Consider the following 21,872-nt stretch of genomic DNA (forward strand, 5'->3'; position numbering starts at 1 on the left):
AGCGCTGAGTATATGTTTCCTTTAGACAATATTGAAATTTAAATATTCTTTTGCTTTTATTTTACCGTTTAACATTTTTCAACACTTAATTTTGGTCTTTTAATAAAATGGCTAATGGAGAACGAAGATAGAAGTACCATTTACACATTTTATGTCTTTAAGATTGGGTTTCATGTACTATTTACAATTTCAGTCGTACGAGCACAGATACACTACCACAGAGTAGGTTAGCTGTATCTGGTATTCCTTTCACTTAAGTAGTAAGCTTATGTTTAATTAACTTCACCTACAAAGCTTCGTCCCCGTGTGAAAGATAATACTTAACATCAAGAGATCTTAATAATTGTTATAAGCTAAACTAACTTTGTGGATGTAGCGCAATGCACGTAGAAGTTTATAGACGTACTTCAGTACTTTTCTCAAAGGAATTTAATTATATTAATGAAAAATCATTGAAACTTAAGATATATCGTTCATAGAAAAAATTATATTCTATGTTTAGAAATCATGAATAAACAAGCTGTCCAAAGACCTGCCCTAAAACGTTACACTATTTCGCAAAAGACAATCCTCGTAGCTCCATTATAAACAAGAAATATAAATGTCTAACGTAATATTTAAACTTATATAAATATGTGTGTATAAAAGAAGAAAAATGATTTGAATTAGTCGGTCGAATCGAAAAAAAGAACATTTAAGAAACTTTTTTCCAACAGTATACCTGTTTTAAATAAAATTTGCGACTACGAAGAATGTTTAACAGGTCTTTTTTGGCAGTTTGCTTCTTTTCTCACACATCCGAATTTCTTACCAACTTTTGGCTTTATAGCATAAATAATCATACGAAACAGAGGAATTTCACTTTATTCAATGTAAATTTTTATCGAAGATTTAAAATGCAGGATCAATTGATATACCCATTGATAATTTCAAATACAACACATGGATAAAGAAGATTTGAGCCAGCCCAATCATTGTACTTCTCATTTATGATTAATTTTATCGAACGCTGATCACCATAAGGTAAATCAATTGGTCCTTTTTACTTTTTACCTAGTTAAAAGATCGACGTGCCAACCACAACACAACAAGCACAGTGCTTCTAACAAAGTACTTATTTTCATACCGTATATTGCTTAAGTTAAAGAGCTTATAAACACGGCATTCTCAACAATTTAGCATACATAGAATTATTTCTTTTTTCGAGATTTTACAAATTACATATCACTTCATAATGTGTATATTCTAATAAAATCTCGTTACATCTTCATGGCATTATAACCGGTTTATAAATATTTTTATTAGTTGAATCGAAACCAAAATACATTGTAAAACTATTCAATCTTAGATTGAAATGATCACGATCAACAAAAATAATATAATGATAAATAACTAATCAACGAATTTTATGTCGATTTCGTCTAAGAAATTGTGACGAAGAATAACGTGATATTATCGACATCATCCTAAAATACGAGCCTACTTAAATACCTAACGACGAGTTAAGTTCTTTTTTAAACGCGTACTTGAATTTAAGGTGGCACGTCTGAAAAGAGAGAGCGTCCGGTTTAGAAGCCCGTTAATTTATTAATCTATACAGAACTGATAATAATTAGCGTTTTCGAGTTTTTTTTTTAATAGTTTGAGAAAATGGATCACGACTCTCCGTTGCCACTGTCGTCACCGTCTTCGTAGTCACTGGCGCTCATTTGCTCATCATCGTCGTCGTCGTCCAGCTCGTACTCATCATCATAGAAATCCGTCATGTCTAGCTGTTGTTCAGCTGGCCTCGCATGAGTCTTAATGCAATAATCTTCCAACGTTACTGGTACGACGATCCCCTCTTTCTCAGCTTCCATCTTTGCTGCTTGTGCTTGTTTTCTGTAATCAAGCAACCATTTCTTGGATGTATGTGCGTTGCTTTGCCTGATCTTCGTATCTTTTCTCCAAAAAGAATAATAACACGTGCGTTTTCCTCATTCTCTAACTTCCAACATTTTAAATTTACAAGGCTTTACGTCGCGATAAATTTGATATTACACTTCCACGTATGTGTGTTTGATCAGTATTCTATACGATAAGGTAGCATGAAGAGATAAAAGGGAAGTATTACGTGTAGGATAAATGGAAAAATCTGTAGGATGCGGAATAGATCAATATTATTGTACCTTATGATATTTTCATACTCTTTGTCTTTACCCTTGGAGTCGCGCCAGCGCCTATACATCACCGAGGCATCCACGTTGGCAGGGCTATATGTATTGGGCTCGTTCAGAAGCGAAATCACGGACAACAGGATCGTCCTATTTCAAAACGAGAGTTCATTTGTCGTTTCTCCGTGTTACTTCTTTACATTTACAGTAATCAACAGCAAGATTCATGGTATGTGTTTCAACATATGCCAAGAGTATTTAACATTCAGCTTTGGATCAGCTATTCCTACTTGTGATGCTCACCTGACATTCTGTGTCGGATTCCACCTCTCGCATGGCAGTTCTCCACTTTGTGGATCATCTACTGGTGGATGCAGGATTGATATGCATAGATCTCCATTCTGCAGAATATGAACAAAATTTAATTACCTAGATGATTCTTTCATATTCAGATAGAAAAGTACAAATAACGAAAAACGTTCTTTAAGCAATAAAGATATTCCATTGCTTTCAGTGGTTAACGCATACACATCCAGATCTGGGAAACAAATTTTCAAGGACATAGATCGACTTTGGCAAGAAGAGAATTATTTGATCATAGAAGGGGAAAGGAGGCGAGTTCCGCGTTAATCGTCCCTGAAGGCGCATTGCCCACAGGGGAAACAAGCCTCGTCCGGGTCGAAGGATAAAACCTCGTAGCGTCTTTCGCGAACCTGAAAATCCTTGCCCAGTCTCCTTTACGCGCCATATTCGGAGCTCCAACCACGAACATATACGCGTTTCCTCTTTGAAACGCGCGCAAACATGCGACGCCTCTGATTGCAGAAACTTCTTGCTGTTCCTTTTTCCCTTGATCGTGTAAGAAAACCAGACGACCAGAACGAATTCATAAACCGAGGTTCTCGTAATATATCAGTTAAACACAGGAAGGAAATGGTCGCCATTGGATGAAACCGTTTCCCATGGAATCGGATAATTGATGAAAAGATTTGATGGTACCAAATGATTAGTGTCGAGATCAACTTCAATATGTATTTTTAAATCCGAATTCAGCAAAATACATAAAGTTTACTTCATAGGGTTCTAACAACATTTGTGAATAACGATTATAGATATTTATGCAAAGTCATATTTTTACGAATGAACGTAAAAATATGGTATCTGAGCAGATACGAAGAAGGCGAGAAAACACGATAAGCGATTTAAAAAATAAATAATTAATTACATGTTGATGAAAACTGTTCTCTTATTTGGTTGTGAGACCAAAATATATATTTTTGCATCTTGTTGAACATTTCAATAAATCACATTTTATTAATTGTTCACGAGATCTTAAGAATTTCTCAGCTATTTTCAAGAAATTGATATTTATGGATCTAACGAGAAACTAACAAAAAAGAACTTGTCACGTTATCACGCGCCTTTTATACTTGTTTTACCGATTCAATATTGTAATCAATCGGGTGCTTTGGATATTTTATTCCTGTTTTTGTATATCGCTTTGCAGAGATAAAAAGGCTCATCATACTTGCTAATAAAACTAGAGAATGCTTAGAATATAAAACATAATATAAAACACACGATATATTCGCAATACATTTCTACAAGCGTTCGAATATTTTCGTAAGCAACTACGTTATCGTAGACTTCCAAAGTGCGATATATTTGATTCGTTTCGAGAAACTTGTCGTCGCAGGAACGATTTGATTTCAAAGAATCGTGATTGTACGCGTCTTTCGTCGAACTTACCGTTCGCCAACTACGCTTCCGCGGAATATTGGATGCAAATTTTCTGACGCAAGGAGATGTTTGCTCCGGAAAGTTGAGCAACAACGACTCCACGCTCTACGCTCGTCGCTCTTTCGATCGAGGTGGTTCACCGATTCAAGCAGACGCGGATATGATTGTATGCAAATCTGATTTACGTGTTATACATATATACAGGGTGAATTTATCTGCTAATGAAAGGCGTAATGGCCACGGAAACGTGACAGTTAATTAGATTTAATCGATAGGTTACGTGCAGTCGTAACAATAGGTGAAATAACATGGCCATTGAGAGGAAGTCGTGTGCAGTTTCTCGTCTGTCAGCCGTTGCCAGCCGACCACTTCCGCATCCAGTCAGTCGAAACGTCTACTAATCTACTTGGTAATCTCGATTAGCATTTACACGGGCGACTTCAAGCGTCCTATGTCTTTGTGCAACTCTCGTCCCGGTTCACTGAAGCGTTTAAACCTGATCGATCGGCATAAGAAATGGCTACATATATCGAAGTCAACAGCGTGGCATTCTCGCGCTCTTGCCAATTAAGTGCCTGCGCGAGATTCGAGTACGTGTAAGTTCGCGCGTATTTTCCACGCTTTTCGTACAATTCGTCCGTAGATTCCTAACTTGTGAGTAAGTTGTGACTCTTAAAGAGTTCGCGAAGTGTTTCTTAGAAAGTTGCAGACAGTTTCAGTTGAGGATTTTTACTACCTATTTATTTTTGTTTACGATTAATTATGGCCTAATCGATAAAATAAATTTTTATAAAATATTGATTACTATTTAAGCTTGTCGAGGTCATCTAGTTAATTCCTTGGTAAATGTGTTTTTCTCTAGTTTGTTGAAATATTTATGGGTAACGATTGCAAAAATTCCGCAATGCGTGGACTTGGGCGTGGACATTTCTTTAAAGTAGAAATAATTTTTTATTTCAAATAAATTCACTTCGACGTGGTATAAATATCTGTATATACTTGATCGTTGATTGGAATTACAAATTTTTTGGCTTTCGATTATGCATAGTACTTGGAACGTTAGAACTACTTATTTTTTATGTATACCTATATACGTGTATTATATTTAAACGATTATAATTAAAGTGTTACGATAATAATAAAGTAGATATATATACGTAATCAGGTTTTGGTTTCAGGAAGAGGATTAGTTTCGTCAGAAGAATCAGATACGTTTCTGATAATTGTAGAAACAACGATTTAATCTGTTGCCTTTGAATTTTCTTGAGAACTACCTAAACCATTCAAATATTCTATGAAACTCGCATTAATCGAAACTAATTTTCACTCTATATCGGTAGAACTATATTTAGAATTCAAAGTAAACGTCATTGCAGATACAAAATATCTTCTTCAAATTGAAATCGTAATTTTTACTACCAGTATGATTCAGAATACTTGATGATTTTAGACGATCAGTAAAACGAGTAGTAAAAAAAGAAAATCTGTCAGTTTAATAAATTACTAGCGTTTACTAGTTCTGGTAGTAGTTACTAACGTTAAAGTCAAACACAAACCGTGAAGGTTTTCAGGATTATGTAATATCAGTAATATCTAAATAAAAGGAAAGTACAATATATGGGGGAACATGGCGGAGAGTCACAGCTTGAACATTGTAAAAGAGGATCGCGGTTCAATAAATGTTGGAAAACACTTTTTTAATACCGTGAATGTTTATGAAATAAATCGAACAATTCCACAAAACATTAAGACTTTCGAGGTATTGGATCGATCACGGATTAACCATCCGGTTCTTAGAAAGAGAGCCGCCTTCTTGCGATTAAACTTTCACTGTCGTCTGTTTTCCGCATCGTGGCGTCATTGTTTACTGTGTAAAACCGCACCATAGAGAACACGATCGTTTACCTTACGATAGACAGCGATTCTTTTACGCGCAAAGATAAGAAGATAGGTAACAGAAAGGGAGTAAAAATAGATTGCAGAGGAAAATTTACATGCTATCGAGTTGCGGATTTTACCAGCGCGAAAAGATGGAAGTAGGTCGTTCGACTTTCACGGAAATCGGAGCTTGCAAAATCTTCCGATTCGCGTTGAAGTTGCACGCTGTCAGCTCAAGATCCACCGTCACGCAGATAAGGGCTTAAATATTTCTTTTTTTTTCCTTTCCCTACTTTCCATCGAGCACACGACTGTTCGAACGAGAACGAGGTAGAAGGATGCAAGAAGATATATTCGTGTGGTAAGCACGCTCTTTGTGGACAAAAGCATGGCATGCCGCAGTGCCGTTGGCGTATGGCCAGCACAGAGAAAGAGAGAAAGAGAGAGAGAGAGCCTTTCTGGTTCTCGGTCTCCTCTGATTTCCGAAAATTCGCGGCCACTACTGCATCCAGAAAATGTCTTTCGATATCATTTACGCAGCTGGTAAAATGATCCGAACTGATTTGTTAATCGCATAGTGCACATGCCTGTGGTATTTCAATTTCGTCAATTATTAAGAGTCGTTGGTCTTTATTCAGAAAAAATATTTTTTCCTAAGATTTTAAACTTACAAACACTGGTTTTATCGTTGCATATTGGCTTTTAAAAATCAATTTAACATTAATATCGACGTAATATTGTAACCATACGTAGCTATGATAACTGTCGGGCTGCAGATGTTTATGCACTTGTGGGAATATAAAATTTCCGACGTGAAATGAAGATCAAACGAAGCAAACGAGTGAAACAAATCGCTATTTATGATTCATTTCCCCATTTCTTTTTTATTTGCGTAAAAAGTCACAGTCTCGTAATTACAACGAATAAAGCTGTAGTCTGATTTATCTACGTTCGCCTAATTAAAATGTAGTTTGCGTCAAGTATGAGCAAACGTTCAGATATCATTGAACGATAGCGAGCTGCAACTTTGATCAACATTTTGCAGAAATACAAATCCAGACGTCGGAAGAAATATGTCAACTAGAAGGAACGATCTTTTTTGCAAACTGATCTTTTTTGATCGTGTTCGCGGAATAAATTTTTCTTAGAGTGCGTCACGGATGGAAGTTCGTGGCTGGCAATAACCTGGAGAAATCCAGTTGAAAGGAAAATAGAGCAGCGATACGTCAGGACGGATGCGCTTCATTTTCAACGGCGTGCAACAGGTCGCGAGATTTCTTGCCGGATTATGGTTCGAACATACGACAAACTTTTATCTCCGAACCGGCTCCTGTTCGTACGTTGTACTGGTTTGACGCTTATACGCTTCTACGAAGCGAAAATAAAGTCTCGCTTTTGATGCGCGTTGCCCGAAAATACCTGATTTAATTATACAACGCGAATTTAGATATAATAAACGCGCACGCCTCTTTTTCGTCGGCTCTTGTTAGTATGCGGTTCAAGTTAGTATCGAGCTGTTTCGATGAGCGTCTATTGCCACTTACTTTTTGCTAATTAGTCGCGTACAGTTGGTACGTCAGCTACTGTACGTGTTATATATATTAATTAATTAGACACCTTGTGCAATTCGATCAAAAGGTTAACTTTTTTATTTTATTCTGAAAGCTGTGATAGAGAAACGTTTTTCTAACTATTAATTCTTCGCTTCTTGTCATAACAAAGACCAAATGCAGTGTTAAATTCAAACTGAAACGAGGAATATATGCGCGTTACTTAAGTTCTCTGTTTAATTGTATTGAATAGTCAACGTTTCATAAAATTTATATAAGCTTTTAGAACGTGGCTGGAGATACGTATGTTTCAAGACTTTAAGGCTTCGACATTGAGTAAATACACTTAACACATTCACTTCTATTAAAGATATAGCTCTTTACTTCTTTTTATCGAAGATCACATCAGATTAATTAACATTCGTCCAACTTCATAATTTGTTATTTCAGGGTCTATTAGCTACTTTAAATAATCAAAGCAACATAATATATTCGATAGAGTAAGTTAAACATACCTGAAGTCACATGTGTTCGATCGATTAATATTTATCTACCTTTAATTATCGTTTTTTTATTTATATTAAGCAATATTAATTATTCATAAATATTTATTAATTGCGTATGCTTGACTAAGGTTAAAGGCCAACATTAGACTAAAGAGTTTCCTTTTAATGTATATTCTATGCATTTACAATAATTTGCAAGTATCCAAATATCTGTGTATAACAATATAGGATAATACATATGTCGGACAGTACGTGAGATAAGATAATGTGACTTCGATAGAGAAAAAATACTTGGAATATTGCGACGTTTTCAAGAGTAACCACATCGCCGTTGCCGTCGTCAGCATTTCGTGCGAGCAAAATACCGAAAGAGTAAATTTTTAAAATTAGCGATGCTGGCAGGAGAAGTAGAAAGAGGCAGAGAAGCGAAGAGTATCTCATCGAACGAGGTGAGAACCTTGCTGAGCACTGGTCAGCCTCGAAAATAGACGCCACGATCGGAACTATCACGAGAACTATGCAGAGGCTCATAGTTCTTCTACATTCTCGTAAATCGCGTGAAATTAGGTTTACCTTTATTTTATTTTGGTTCAAATCGATCACGGAAATCTAAAATACAACTCGATCATTGCCAATGTTACCGCTCTATTTTAATTTTAATCTAAGAAATTACGCGCGATATCTACGATATACGATGTTCAATTTAATCTAAAATGCGACGAACAGTGGAATTATTTTTGACGAGGTGACTGAACCACTTTCGCGCTTCCGATGACGGTGAATCACAGCGAGACATGTAGATGCGGAGGAGAAACTCTGTTGACCGATCCAAACAGGAAACCTCACAGACGATCAACGCTTCTAAATATCTTGACAGAACGCGTAGGCGTGCGTGCCATTTAACTCGACTGGTCCGCGTTTTCGAGATATTTCTCCGTTCCATTTCTCTACTTACGTACTCGAATAAATATTAATCCAGAAGAAAGAAGATAAGAAATGTATAAGAAATGTGAAGATAAGATACACTTACGTTCACAAACATGTATGAGTAAAGTACAAAAGCTTGTGTATACCGATTAAGCTTCCAGAAGAATTATCTCGAATTAAACGACCCTCGTAAGCTCTCCGCGCAACGACTGACTATTTTTTAAACGAACAATTACAATCATACAAGCACAAGAGCAAACTCCTTTAAGACAAGTAGCTGATTTTCGTGGTGTTTGGACGAAGCTGCGCGAGATTCTTGTCCCGTTAACTGTTGCGAATTGTTTGCAATATTCGCGATATTTTATCTCAACTGATTCGCATCCAGTAAGTTACTTTTCGAAGATATTCACATATATTAAATAATATTAAATGTATTTGTATATTTCTGTAACTAATATCTACGTCGACATATTTCTGTCAAATTACATTAGACTTAAGTAAAAATTACAAAAATATATATTATTGTATAGTGACGAGATAATTCCGGGTAAAAATTCACAGAAACTCGCATAGCACGGATCATTTTTCTTTTGACATACATTTTAGAGAGTGCGTCTCTAAGCAACAACATACGCTTTGAATCTTGCGCCGGTCTCTTTTGATTCTTGAGACGTGAGATTTTGTAAACCGTACTTATTGCGAAACTCGTAACGAAACTAAACGTTAAACCTGGTTTATTGACAGTAACGGAATATTAAGCAAATTTAAATACAAAATAAATGTTTACATTTCTTTGTAGTTACTTATAACTGTTTATTAGTCAGTATATTTTTAGAATAAAATCTCGTTATATCTCGAAATCGAGCTTGGCTTAGATTAGGTCAAAATCTTTTCCGGGAAGGGACCCTTTACTTCGCGTTTACTTCAAAATCTTGAAAATATATGTCAAGGTTGAAATCGTAGAGACTAAATTTTCTTTTCTAGGAAGATTATTTTTATAATATTTCAAAATCGCTTGTCTAAAGAACCAAAAAAGACTGCCATGAAATTCAAAGCGTGTGTTACTTAGAAACGTACCCTTTACGATATATGTCAAAAGGAAAATAACTCGCGCTATATAAATTTTTCCTCACATTTACCCAATTTCGTTAAAAACGAAATTACGTATTTTGACCGATTAGTAAAAAAGAATTGAGGTAGCGATTTTCAATCTTTTCCATTTCATGACACGGGCAAACTGATTACTAAAATTCTGCGCCACATCGTCACGCACACATATATATATTATATTTGATTAAAAAGAGGGCATTCGCTCCGACTGGCTATTATTATTTTTATTTGACAATCTAAGAGAAAAGCGGTCGTCAGTGCTGCTAACCGAATAGTCAGGCATTGTGTGTTATAAAAACTCGTGCGCCACTAGTTGAAAATTGTGGCGTTAAGGGATTAAATAGTAGATCGAAGTCCTAAGCGCGACCTTATCCCAGAGCGTTTCCACCTTACGGCCTTAGAGTCGCTCGTAAACGGCAGCACCTATACACGCGTAATTTCTGTCGATATACCAACCGCCGACACAGTCGAGTAAACCTGCGACACACGTATACACGCATCTCTCTTCTCATCTACAAAGGCGGAGAGCCAGATAGACGGAGAAGTAGCTGGCGTAAGCGCGGACAGGGAGCAACATGAGAGCGAGCGTGAATCTCTTCTCTCTCATTCTCTCTCGTGCTCTGTATGCTGGTGCACGTACAGCCGGTCAGACGTTTTACGGTTCGTCGAATCTTAAGGCGACGACCTCTCCGCGCCGAGGGCAAACGAGCCTACGGATTTTGTAATGATTCCACCTCAACGCCGTTCTTCGAACGGCGTATCTGACTTCCACTGCTCGAGGAAGAAGTGGGTGTACCAGGGTCAAGCCGTGCTTGTGAAGAGATGCGCCGCATCAGTCGTCATGTCACGGAATATCGAAGCGCTTCGGTTGATAACGAGGTGCATTCGATACAAAGTGGCACAGAAATAAACGAAGTGCACGCTGTCGCACGAAAGCCGGGCGTCTGCTTATTTTTAACAACATGTACGTGGCATATACATTATACATCATAACTGAATATGATCGTGACGCGATTAATATTGGTTTTCAAAAACTAAGATGCAATAACGAAACTGATACTTGTAATCGACGAAGCTTATAGAACTATTTTGTTGCTTGGCAAAACTTGACGGGTCTTCTAAACATATAGAAAGATTTTAGGTGTCGATACAGTCAGATTATATTTAAATGGTAAACACATGTAGTAGTATATGCATACAATAAATAGGAAAATATCCTATTGTTGCGTTTTTAATAGGTACTTCAGATTTATAGATCGGTAACTCTATAGAAGACTGTCTAGAATTTTGTGGTCACTTGTATGTATATCTATGTGTTGCACGAGAAGAACGAAGGATGGTGACGCGAATAGATTCATCGAAGGCCTTCGATAACTAGACTATGTACGGAAAAGATCCGCGTAGCACTGATTTCTTTCGTTATCTTCGTTACCTTTTTATCCACCGGTGAAAAATTCAAAAAGAAAGCAATAGATCCGTATTCTCTTTGTTTTTCGAGAGAAATGGTATTATTTAGATTCCAGCGAAGAAGTCGTAACTTGTCATTCGACAAACAGTTTCGAAAGAACAATAGCATATCGCCGGTCGTAGCCGAGGAAAAATTCAAGCGAGACGACTATTATTGTCTGGCAGTGTCTCGTGTTTAGAGCGAGCTCGTAAGATCCCCCGCGGAGCAAGAAATCTCTCATGCACGTGACTCACGCGGACAAAGGGGTTTCGTGGAAAGTCATTCGGTCGTCATTGAACGTGCCACGGTTACGTAGGATTCACTAAGTTCCGCTGGTCTGTCCTCCTTTTTACTTAAAATCTCTTATCCAGCAGTTTTCAATTTTCGCAGTGACTCACGGAATCATTCGAATGCTTGTAGAAACTTTTCACGACTATATATTATACGAAACATTTTGAAATTTCGTTTGCATGTTGAGCCGAAGTCACGAGCGTTCAGTGCGATCGAATGTCTTTTTCTTAACGCGTGAAACGCTTGACGTCAACGCGGAGTCACTCGCCTCCAGGAGCGGCCACGATGAACCGTGAAACCACCATGGAGTATGGAGTCATCCGTATTTAACGTGTTAAGTAGCCAAGTCCTGTAGCGAAGTCTGAATTGACTATACCGATAAAATTTCAAACAGATCCGAAAACGTATACACCCGCTGCTCTCTTCTATGAAACGTGATAATTAACCTAGATTTCAATTATCAAGGGAACGATTAATCGATTACAAGGTTGTATTTATGCAAGATTGAGACGTGATGCGTATAAAAGTTTATTGAAATTATTCGCAAGAGTTACTGGGAGGTAATAAATACTAGTAATTATGTGTTAGCCCTTACCGCGTGTATACTTATGTATGACAATTATATAAACTAATCAAATATTATAATTACATATTTTTAATTGATCGAAGAAGCAAAGATGATAAAAAATTATGAAATTTCGGTTTCGTCGAGTGTTTCAAAATGGTAGATACGAGATTCTAGCTAAGGACGGCAGTACTCAAATCGTATGTGACATACATAATGTAATCGTGCGATGTAACGAGAGTACTCTTCCCCCTTTTTACATCGGCGACGAGCGGTCTATCTCGTTGGAGAAACAAAGGCGAGACACGTTGAGTGTCAGTGAAAAAAGAAAAAGAAGAAAAAGAAGAAAAAAGACCGACGGGACGCGCAGATGCTTCGATTGACTGATAATCGTGGAGCACTGGTTATAGAGTTCACCGAGGTGACAGACAATCCTCGTGTTCACTCGGGCCATTCCATTATATACTCATTAAACAAATTACTTATATTCTTCTTCGTTGTCACGTTTTCGCGGAGGATTAATCTCGCGAAGGAAAAGGAAAAAAGAATAATGAAAAAAAAAAATATATGAGAATGGAAGAAAGCAAGAGGCGTTCGAGTTGATGGTATGTGGAAGTGCATTGGCCTCTGCGCGAGAGCATGGAAATACGTAACGTATGAAAAGTGTTCATTGCATGGAAAATAGCGTATGCGAAAGCGCAACTGTCGGCGATATTATTCGCACGATGTAACGGAACGAAACTTTCATCGTAAAAAAAATTGGCCGAACAACGATAGAGTTTCTTACTCCACGTCACCGTTCCTCACTTATCTTATAATCTATCTATCTAAGGCCCACAGTTATTGTAAGTAAAATCAGTCAGCTTTCATCTGTACGTTCGTTCGTTTCTAAAAATAAAATTCAAATGTACTAATCTTTATATGGTGCGTGTATATGGTATCGTGATGATCTAACTTGGTGCAACTATCGACCATTGTATAATTAATGCATGTTACTGGACGCGTGAGATTTACGTGCGTTTATTCCCGTTAGCCGCGGCGTGTTCGCCTAGTCCCATCCCTTCCAACAAGTGACTGGATACGGATGTCCAACGAGCTTTGGACGGTCGTTGACTCTTTGCTAGTCGCTGAAGGGTCACACGAAGAACCCGTCACAGATGCGCTCCAAGTTGATAAGGTATCTTCGATCGATGGCAATTTTCAGCTCTCGGTAGTACGAAACGTAGTTTTTCAGGAAGAGTTGCAATTATAAAAGCGAGATCCGATATCGACGATCGCGAATTGAAGGAGAAAAAATTGTTCTATTACAAGACGAGCGATCTTGCCTGTGACGATAGTAGAGTCGGCTGTCGAAATTACGACCGCTTGATATTTGAAGACTGGAAATATCGAGTACTTGTAGGCGCTGGATTTTCCAGCGAAACGACGCTACACTTCTGATTGCAGATTTCGCGAGTCCTTCGAGCAACGACGCGGGAGTTACAACATGCAGGGTAAGGGACAAAGAGGAAATCGGAGAAAACGAAAGGGGATGGTTGACTGTGGGAGAAAGATTCAGCCGAGAGAAGGGAGAGAACGAGGGAAAAAACAGCCGAGCCATACGGAAGGGGATGAAAAGAAGCACGCGGAGGATCGATAATTCCTGTATTTACTCACCTCGTATACGTTCGGGTGCCAAACTTTCGTCATAAACCGAATGCTGGGTGGACTGTACGGATAATCGGGCGGGAACTTCATGTGTGCCTGGAACAGAAAGAAAACAGGAGCGCAGGACGCGCGTTAAGACGATGCTACGTTACAACGGATCGATAATCGTTTATGTAAATTATCGCAAAGGCCCTTGTTCAGGGTTCCGAAAATTATTTACAAGTCATTTGCGAATTGCTCGACGCGTCCAGAAAAAATTGAACGAACGATAGGCGATACGCTGATGTGGTTCGAGCTCGAGGGAAACGTAATCGCGCGAGGGATGAATTTACCCGGAAAACACCCAAGAACTGAGGGCTCTATAAAATTCGATTTGTTCTACGTATCGAAGGGATACTCTTGTCGACTTGTAACTACTCGCTGAAACGTCACGGAAGCGAATCTGTTTGCTTTGTTTTGTTATCTGTTTGTTTTAATGGCAAATAGCGAATTGTGATCATTTCTTGGAAAGACAAAAACCCGCGGGACAAAGGCGATATCGTCGATAATGGACGCGTAATGAATACGTAGCTTTGTTTCGATAATAACCGATGGAATAACGACAAGGTATCAACAAATCGATGATCATCCGTGTATCGCAGTGAAACATGGCTGAGAGAAGGGACGCGTTCTTCCCTTTCACGGCGTGTTCCACGCACTTGCATTGGTATAGAATGAATCCATTTCGCATACAGGGCGTACATAAGGGTCGTCCCCGACTTTGTTGGCGGACTTTCGTCGATGGTTTGCCGACGGGACGCTATATTGATCGCAACCTGGTCATGGCCCAAATATCCACCTCGTCCTCCGGGATAGCGCGTCCTAGAATTAAGTTACTTTCCATCGAGCGTTTGTTTACATTTCCGCGGCAGAATAATTTCTACCATGCTGGATCGTGTATTTAACTAATTACCCAGAGGTTCGAATTTCAAGTCTGGATCGCGATATTTCCTATTCAAAATCGCGCTTGTATCATGGTAATGATAACTTTAACAACTCTTTGACGATTTTCAACGACGCAGGATCGTTTGTGTTTTTAATTTTGGAGTTTTCAAGCCGAGAGTTTCTTCCTACACTCCAATTCATATAATGATACGTACTTGTGCACAGTACCGCATTATGAGGAGACTTAACGAATCAATTCACAGACGATAGCGTGAGATTCCGAGAACCTTCTATATGTCGTATATGATCTTGGATAAGACTACACAAATTTGCAACACTTTAATCTCTAATTTCAATATGTAATCATGATAGTCGGATTCTATTACAGTGTTAATGAAATCTCAAAATGTTCCGTAAACGCATAATTAGAAAAGAATTCTACATGCTTCCAAATACTTTTATGAGCCACTGTACACATAATGACATTGCGAGTGAAGAGAAGGGCAAAGATAAGGCACAATTACAAGTTAGTAATTGAATTGGAAATAGTTGCTATAGTATTCTAAGCAGCGATGATTTTGTTGCACTTTCCAACGTGACATGGGAACATTGATCGTGCTTATCAGTCAGTAATCTCACATGGCATCGACGAAAGGTATTCGCGGAATCGAGGACGAGATCGATTATTCATGCAATTACACGACCATTCTTATGTTTCCTGAAACAATGCAAAAATAACAGTACAAAAATCGAGATTTATATCGTTTCGATCGAGAACAAAAAATACGTGATACGATTGGAAAAACAAGTAAAGAAGAAACGACAACTCCGTTCGATTATATCAGATGGAACAAACAAGCATGTGCGTTGAGTTCTTTAAAAATGTAGTGCTCGTGACACGTGACAGGGACACATTACTTTAACAATAAAGTAATGAATGATAAAAAAAAACATATGTGCGCAATATCAATAATCATTATAATGTATATACATATTCGAATAGTAGAGTTACTGCGAATAATTAAATAGAGAATTTACTGCGAATTTCTATACATTTATGGAGAATTTAAAGATACGAAATTACAATGCATATAATACATAATAACATAGCAAATACGTAAGGACCAATACTCGTTATGATATTAGATTCTCCTGTAATACTAGAATTTACTCTTTTTATTATTTTCATCCCATCAAAAATTTGCATCATGTCGCGATATTATTTTTTTACAGTATTAAAACAGCAATTAATTATATTTAAAAATAAAAGTTACAATTACAGTACCCGGAAAAATGCACGAAAAAATTTTATTTTATCCGAAAAACAAAGGAACCTCCGAACTTTCCAGCAGGACAACAACTCAATTTAAATGATTATTATAGTCCACAAACTAGAACCCGAAGATTATAATCAAATGATGATTGGAGTCAGTGCTTGGAACGACAAAGGTTAAGTAAGAAGGATTTAGAAAATAAGAATTCGATTGCGTAAAAGATATCTGGGAATAGAGCAAGTTGAAAGATGGCCCATTTTCCGTTGTCGCGATATTTCAAAGGGTCGTTTACTCGTCGCTTTTCCGCCCGTCGAGTCGACTGTATCGCGTGACCTATAAATTTTCTCGACCTATTTCTACGATAAGCACTTGACGGTCACCCCTTAGATGGCACTGCACGACATGGCTACCATCACTCCTTGAAAACTTCGCGCCGATTCAGAAGGATCAAGAAGTGACCCAAATCAGGAAGGCAGGCATCGTGTTCCCTTGAAGAGGTACTTCGATCAACGAGGTCACTTAATATTTTTTATCGAAGGAATTTTTTTACTCGAACTATATTATAATTTATAATATTCCAATAAGTGAAGAACGCAGATAAGATAAGAAATACGATAAATCACACTCTTAAATGGAAGGACATTTTAAAAATTCCACACATTGTCAACCAATTCCGCATCAAAGTTATCTTTCCATTTAATTTTCAGATTAAGTATTAGCCTGTTTTCTATTTGCCCCCGGAACTCCTAATTATGCAGATTAATATTAATTAAACTGAGCTAAACTAATATTACTCGTTCCTTATTAAAAAAATTCAATTATTCTATATGAAGACTAGTATGAAACATGTTTCATTCTTTACAGAGCAGCAGTTTCAAAATTCAATGTGTTGTCCATTAATTTTCTGCTATTCCTTCTTTTCTCAATACGAGAAACTTTAGTTGTCATCGCACCAAATATGCAATAACTTTTTCAGCTGACGATAATATTCGAATAGAAGAAAGAAAGGATTGTGGGTCCGTGGTATTACCGAACATGTATCACACGTGCTGCAGGTGAGAAGAGGAAATGCGTGGCAACAGGAGATCTGACGTTACATCGTGTCGAAATCCTTGCTGGGTTTCGTCGTCAAACGGAAGAAAGAACAGACGGTCTGTATGCGTATTACTACGTAACTTCATGATTTAATTCGTTACAATTCTCTTGCGATATAACTACAGATACACTCATATAAATTAAATAATGCTCAATATTTTGTTTAAAAACGTTAAAATATATTGAACAGAAATCAAATGGGCAAGGACCTCGATCGTTCCAATCGGAAATTAGTCAAATACGTCTACTTCGCAAGCTTCCAAACTCAACTTTCTCAAAAACGAAACCTCCAACGCAGTTTCGTTATTCTTGCTTCTCGTCTTATTTTGTGCTGTAAAATCTCCTAAGCTTCGCTTGTGCCACGCATTTACGAGCTGTAACTCGAGAATGGGAAAATTAAGCAAACGACATGGAAGAATTGACGCGTCGAGTGATTCTGACGGTGTTTAAGGTTGCTGGCGGGAGTTGCATATCGATTTTACTAACAACAGTTTCACGTTGCCCATCTCTCACTGTTCTGAGGTGAAAGAATTAAATGGGCCAAAATCAGTGGGAGTGGGGCCGCCAATAGTTGAAAATAAAACTGGCAACACAAACGTATACATCGAGAAGACCCATTTATCGGGGTTTGCGGTGACCTGTTTGCGAGATACGACGGTTTTCCTCGGGGAGAAAAATCTGGCATGTTCATCTCAGTCGGAATGGGACTGGGTGAAAGTCGCTCAGGTGATTCGAGGGATGCCGGCCAAAGATAGACACAAGACAATGCTCGATGGCGTTTTATGTAACGTGGCAACACGCGTTACGGCTCGACTTCACTGGGTCGATCCGTAAATCCTTGAAAAAGAAGTGACGGTTTAACGTAAATCGTGAATTATTATTTCCGTTTGGTAAATGGAATTGTCCATGGCGATTGGCGACTGCGCGTAATTGTTCGGACTCAGCTACGATCAGAATTTAATTCGATGAACGAATCTGCGCTCCGCTATGTATTTACGCACATTCCGTGTCGATTAACTCGAGAGCGCAAGAAGAGCTCGATTCGATCGGAGAGGCTCGAGGAGAGCTGCATTTCTACGTGAAATACCTCGAGCTACATCGAAGCAATAATTGCGAACGTGTTAAAATATCGAGTCGTGTAATAATTTTTTATTTTAACTAGTCGACAAGATTTTTGTAACAGGAACGTCCCCGATTTATATATATATATATATTACATATTATTGGGTTATAACGTAAATTCATCCTTCTTTTGTTATATATTACATATACTGTAATACGTATTCAGTATATAAATAACTAATAGTCTATTAAGTATTATAATGATAAATGCAACGATTATACAATTCTAATAATTCAAACAATGCAGTCAAGTGAAACAATTGAACGATTTACTTACAACTAGATATTTTTCGCATGTCAATCAGACTGCATTAACTACTTCACACACATGGCACACATTCTTGCCACGTGCAGCCAAATTTCTACGTAGCACTACGTATCTCAGTCTAGTACATGTATATTTTTCCCAGTTAATCCGCGCTTGTTCAATACCTTAAAATAAACGTTCATTTATTTCACTAATACTTCAAATAAATCTTTTATACGATTTCTTTATGATACATTCACTAAAAAATTACAATATTATATACTGTGGCTCGCGGAAATATTCGGGCACTAATAGAAATTTTTAAGGAATATATTATGTACGTTACATAAAATATTCTGAAATTTCATTAGCCCTGTAATGAGATACGACTATCATGATTACCTTGGTAAAGTGTAAAACAAATCTGAAAATGTGTATGGAAGTTAGACGATATTTACTGCGAATATATATTTAATTAAAAATTAGTATGTAAATTAGAAAACATAGACTACAATATTTAAGATTTATTAATACATATTTAATGAAATGACCTTTACCACTAAGGACACGTTTGAGGCCACGAATTATATTAATTTTTTACTAACTATATGTTTGCAATAAACTTCTCATAATTTCTATATACATAGCCGTTCAAAATTCTTAGAACATCATTTATTTTTAACAATGTTTTAATATTTGATAAAGATTATGAATTTCTTAATAACGTTATTCATAGATCAGTATCATATATTTTCTTTAGCGTATAAAATACTAAGTCGAATAATATCTTTCAGCTGTTCATTAATTTTTCTTCAGTATCGGAACAAATATAAACTCACCAAGTTTTTGAGCCAAGATATACATTTTAAGATTGATCCTAAATTTCCCCAATATAATCACACTAATCGTGTCTCATTACACTGCTAATGGAATTACAAAAGTGTTCGTATACATATTTATATTTTGCAAATTATATATTCATACAAATTTTCTGTGATATGTGTCTGAATACCTTCGTCAGACACTGTTCGTGTATTGGATAAACCGCGATAATCAGGCAACAACAAAGAACGTGTTACCGTGATAATAACGTGTAACGATACTGTTTACGACAGAGGCGCGTTACGATTATAAAGCGCGGGTTAGAATCTTGTGGAACAGGATTTGCGGCACCCACGTAGATGCTGATCACGTGTACGGTACGATACGATTCGCAAATAACGGTGTGTTGTCAGGTCTGTGCTCGTTGCGACCAGTTACATTGTGGGAAGATAGGTAACGCTCGCGTTACGTGAATAAGCGTTCGTAAATTCATAACGAAGCGGAGAGTGGTTTAGAAAGCGGACGCGAACTGTACAAAAAACTGTATAACCGTGCGGCAGCGGTAGAATTCGTTTTCTGCTCGCTAGAGACTAGATTGAAAGCGCAGAATGATAGCGCAACTATTTGTAGCAGCAGATTTAAAAAAAGAGAGAAAGAACACACCAGAAATTGGAGATTGTATTATTTGTATACCGTATATTAATGTATACTATAGCATATAATACAGTTTTCCAAATTGCATCTAAATTATATTGCATACGCGTATCGCATAATACATATATCGAGAACGGTAGTTGAAAAACATTTGTTTAATAAGAACAATGATACTGTGTCTCGAGGTGTATTATCAATCACGGGTTATATTACACGTGGAAAAATCCAGTAGAAAAAGCACTATAGGAAGAAAAAATGAGCGTGGAACGCAATCGATCCGGCCGTATTGAGTAATCTTTAATTTTCAGGATTACTCAATGCTGCTTGAAAGTCGCCTTCTGACTTGTGCATGAAAACATTCATCGAATTGTAACGCGGATAGGAAAGACGAGCAAAACAGCGATAACCACTGCAACGCATATTATTATTGGGGAAATCAACGATCGGTCGCGGCAAAACTACTCACTCACGTTGTTACTTTTCTGGTCAAGGTAATCGTAATGTTTCATCGTGTCATCATCGAGCAACCTTCACGTAGGAACGCTGATAGATGTTCATGTCTTTCAAATATATACATTAATCAATTAACGGAAACGGACTTATCATAAAAACAGTATTTTTAAACATACAAAGTTCAGACAAAAGGGAAATGAAGAAGTGTTACAAAATTACCAAAGCAAAATTTATATTACATATAGGACATTTATAACCATATTTGGCGATTGGAACAATCAAAATAATGCTTTCTGATGAAAAGATAAATATGCTTAAAACTCTATTGAAAGAGAAAGCAGAAACATAACCAACAAAATGAAAAGTATGCCCGACTGTAGTGTTTACATGTAAAAATGATAAAAAGAGTGGAATTTTTATCTCGGCCGAGTTTCCAAAGCGAACAAAAGCTACGAATAATTCTGATAATTACCTTGAAGTATCCTCCTTGGTAAAGCGTATCTGGGGGCCCGAAGATAGCTACTTCCCACTCAAACATGTTGTCCTCGTTAACGAGTTTCACGCGGAATCCCTCGACAGGTTCCTCTTGTAGACTTTTATATTCGAGGGCAAGTGCCCTTAGAGCGCTGCTCGTTGTTTGTGCCATATTTTTCTTCTGGAAGTAAAGTCTGCAGCCTGTTCCAGGAAGCGGAACGTCCTAAACCTCCTGAAGTGGTAGCACAGAACACTACAGTCGGACGGACGCCTTTGCGAACACTGCTCCTCGACAGAATCAATTTCCAGCGGGTACCAGATAGTGTGTAGCCGTTACTACGATTTCCTTTGTTGCTTCTCGACGCGTCGTGGTCTTTCACTCGCGGCAGGACGTTTTCTACGATAATAGTACGATTTTGCACATCAAATAAACAAAGAAATATGATCGGACCAACAAACTGCGAAGTGCCCCTCCAGTCAACAATATACTATTCCCGATGCACGCACCTCTAACAAAACAGCTGACGTACCTTCTGCGTCAGCGTTGCTTTTGGCGCAAGCGCACGATGATATTCCCTATTTTTCTTCCGTGTGTCGTCGACGATTTTCAAATAAAAATATATCCAAAATACACCAATCGTTGTATTTGAACTGATAGAAAAGATTTCTTTTACGTTATTCTAATTGGTGATTAAAAACTTGGAGCAATTTAATAGACAATTTAATAAATTTCTAGACTTCCTGTTTCCTGATTGGAAAATACGTCCCCAATCACGTGACGCGTAAAGAAGCGATATATGTACATACGCTACTTATACATACTTATTTGTCGCTCAAATCCTTCGTGCTAAAGGCAGTGCTGACTATATATTTTTGTATTCGTAGTAACAGCAAGCACCAATCAGAGAGAACCATCGTGTAACGTATTCTCATTGGATAACGTTGGACAAGAATACAAAAATCCAGTGTATATGAAATCTATATACTACATGC

The 21,872-nt window shown here is 37.5% G+C and overlaps 1 protein-coding gene across 1 annotated transcript; it reads right to left on the bottom strand.

Annotated features, from left to right (window-relative positions):
* Positions 1–31: 31 nt before the first annotated feature.
* On the bottom strand, positions 32–21,403 carry LOC117155606 (ubiquitin-conjugating enzyme E2 R2). The gene is made up of 5 exons (XM_033331768.2): positions 20,878–21,403; positions 13,824–13,910; positions 2,457–2,554; positions 2,169–2,303; positions 32–1,881 (listed from the first exon to the last, which is right to left on the bottom strand). The coding sequence occupies exons 1-5, from the start codon at positions 21,049–21,051 to the stop codon at positions 1,656–1,658; spliced, it is 720 nt and encodes a 239-aa protein (XP_033187659.1). The 5' UTR covers positions 21,052–21,403; the 3' UTR covers positions 32–1,655.
* Positions 21,404–21,872: the final 469 nt, after the last annotated feature.

This window comes from Bombus vancouverensis, chromosome 6 (assembly GCF_051014615.1).
Source record: "Bombus vancouverensis nearcticus chromosome 6, iyBomVanc1_principal, whole genome shotgun sequence".
Lineage (NCBI taxonomy): Eukaryota > Metazoa > Arthropoda > Insecta > Hymenoptera > Apidae > Bombus > Bombus vancouverensis.

Bases quoted from the DNA above. Each gene is read 5' to 3' on its own strand.
- LOC117155606 (XM_033331768.2), bottom strand. From the start codon at position 21,051: ATGGCACAAACAACGAGCAGCGCTCTAAGGGCACTTGCCCTCGAATAT. The intron at 13,911-20,877 runs GTAATTATCAGA...TTTCTGTTCCAG, and splicing joins ACCAAGGAGGATACTTCAAG to GCACACATGAAGTTCCCGCC. The intron at 1,882-2,168 runs GTACAATAATAT...GCTTGATTACAG, and splicing joins GAGTATGAAAATATCATAAG to AAAACAAGCACAAGCAGCAA.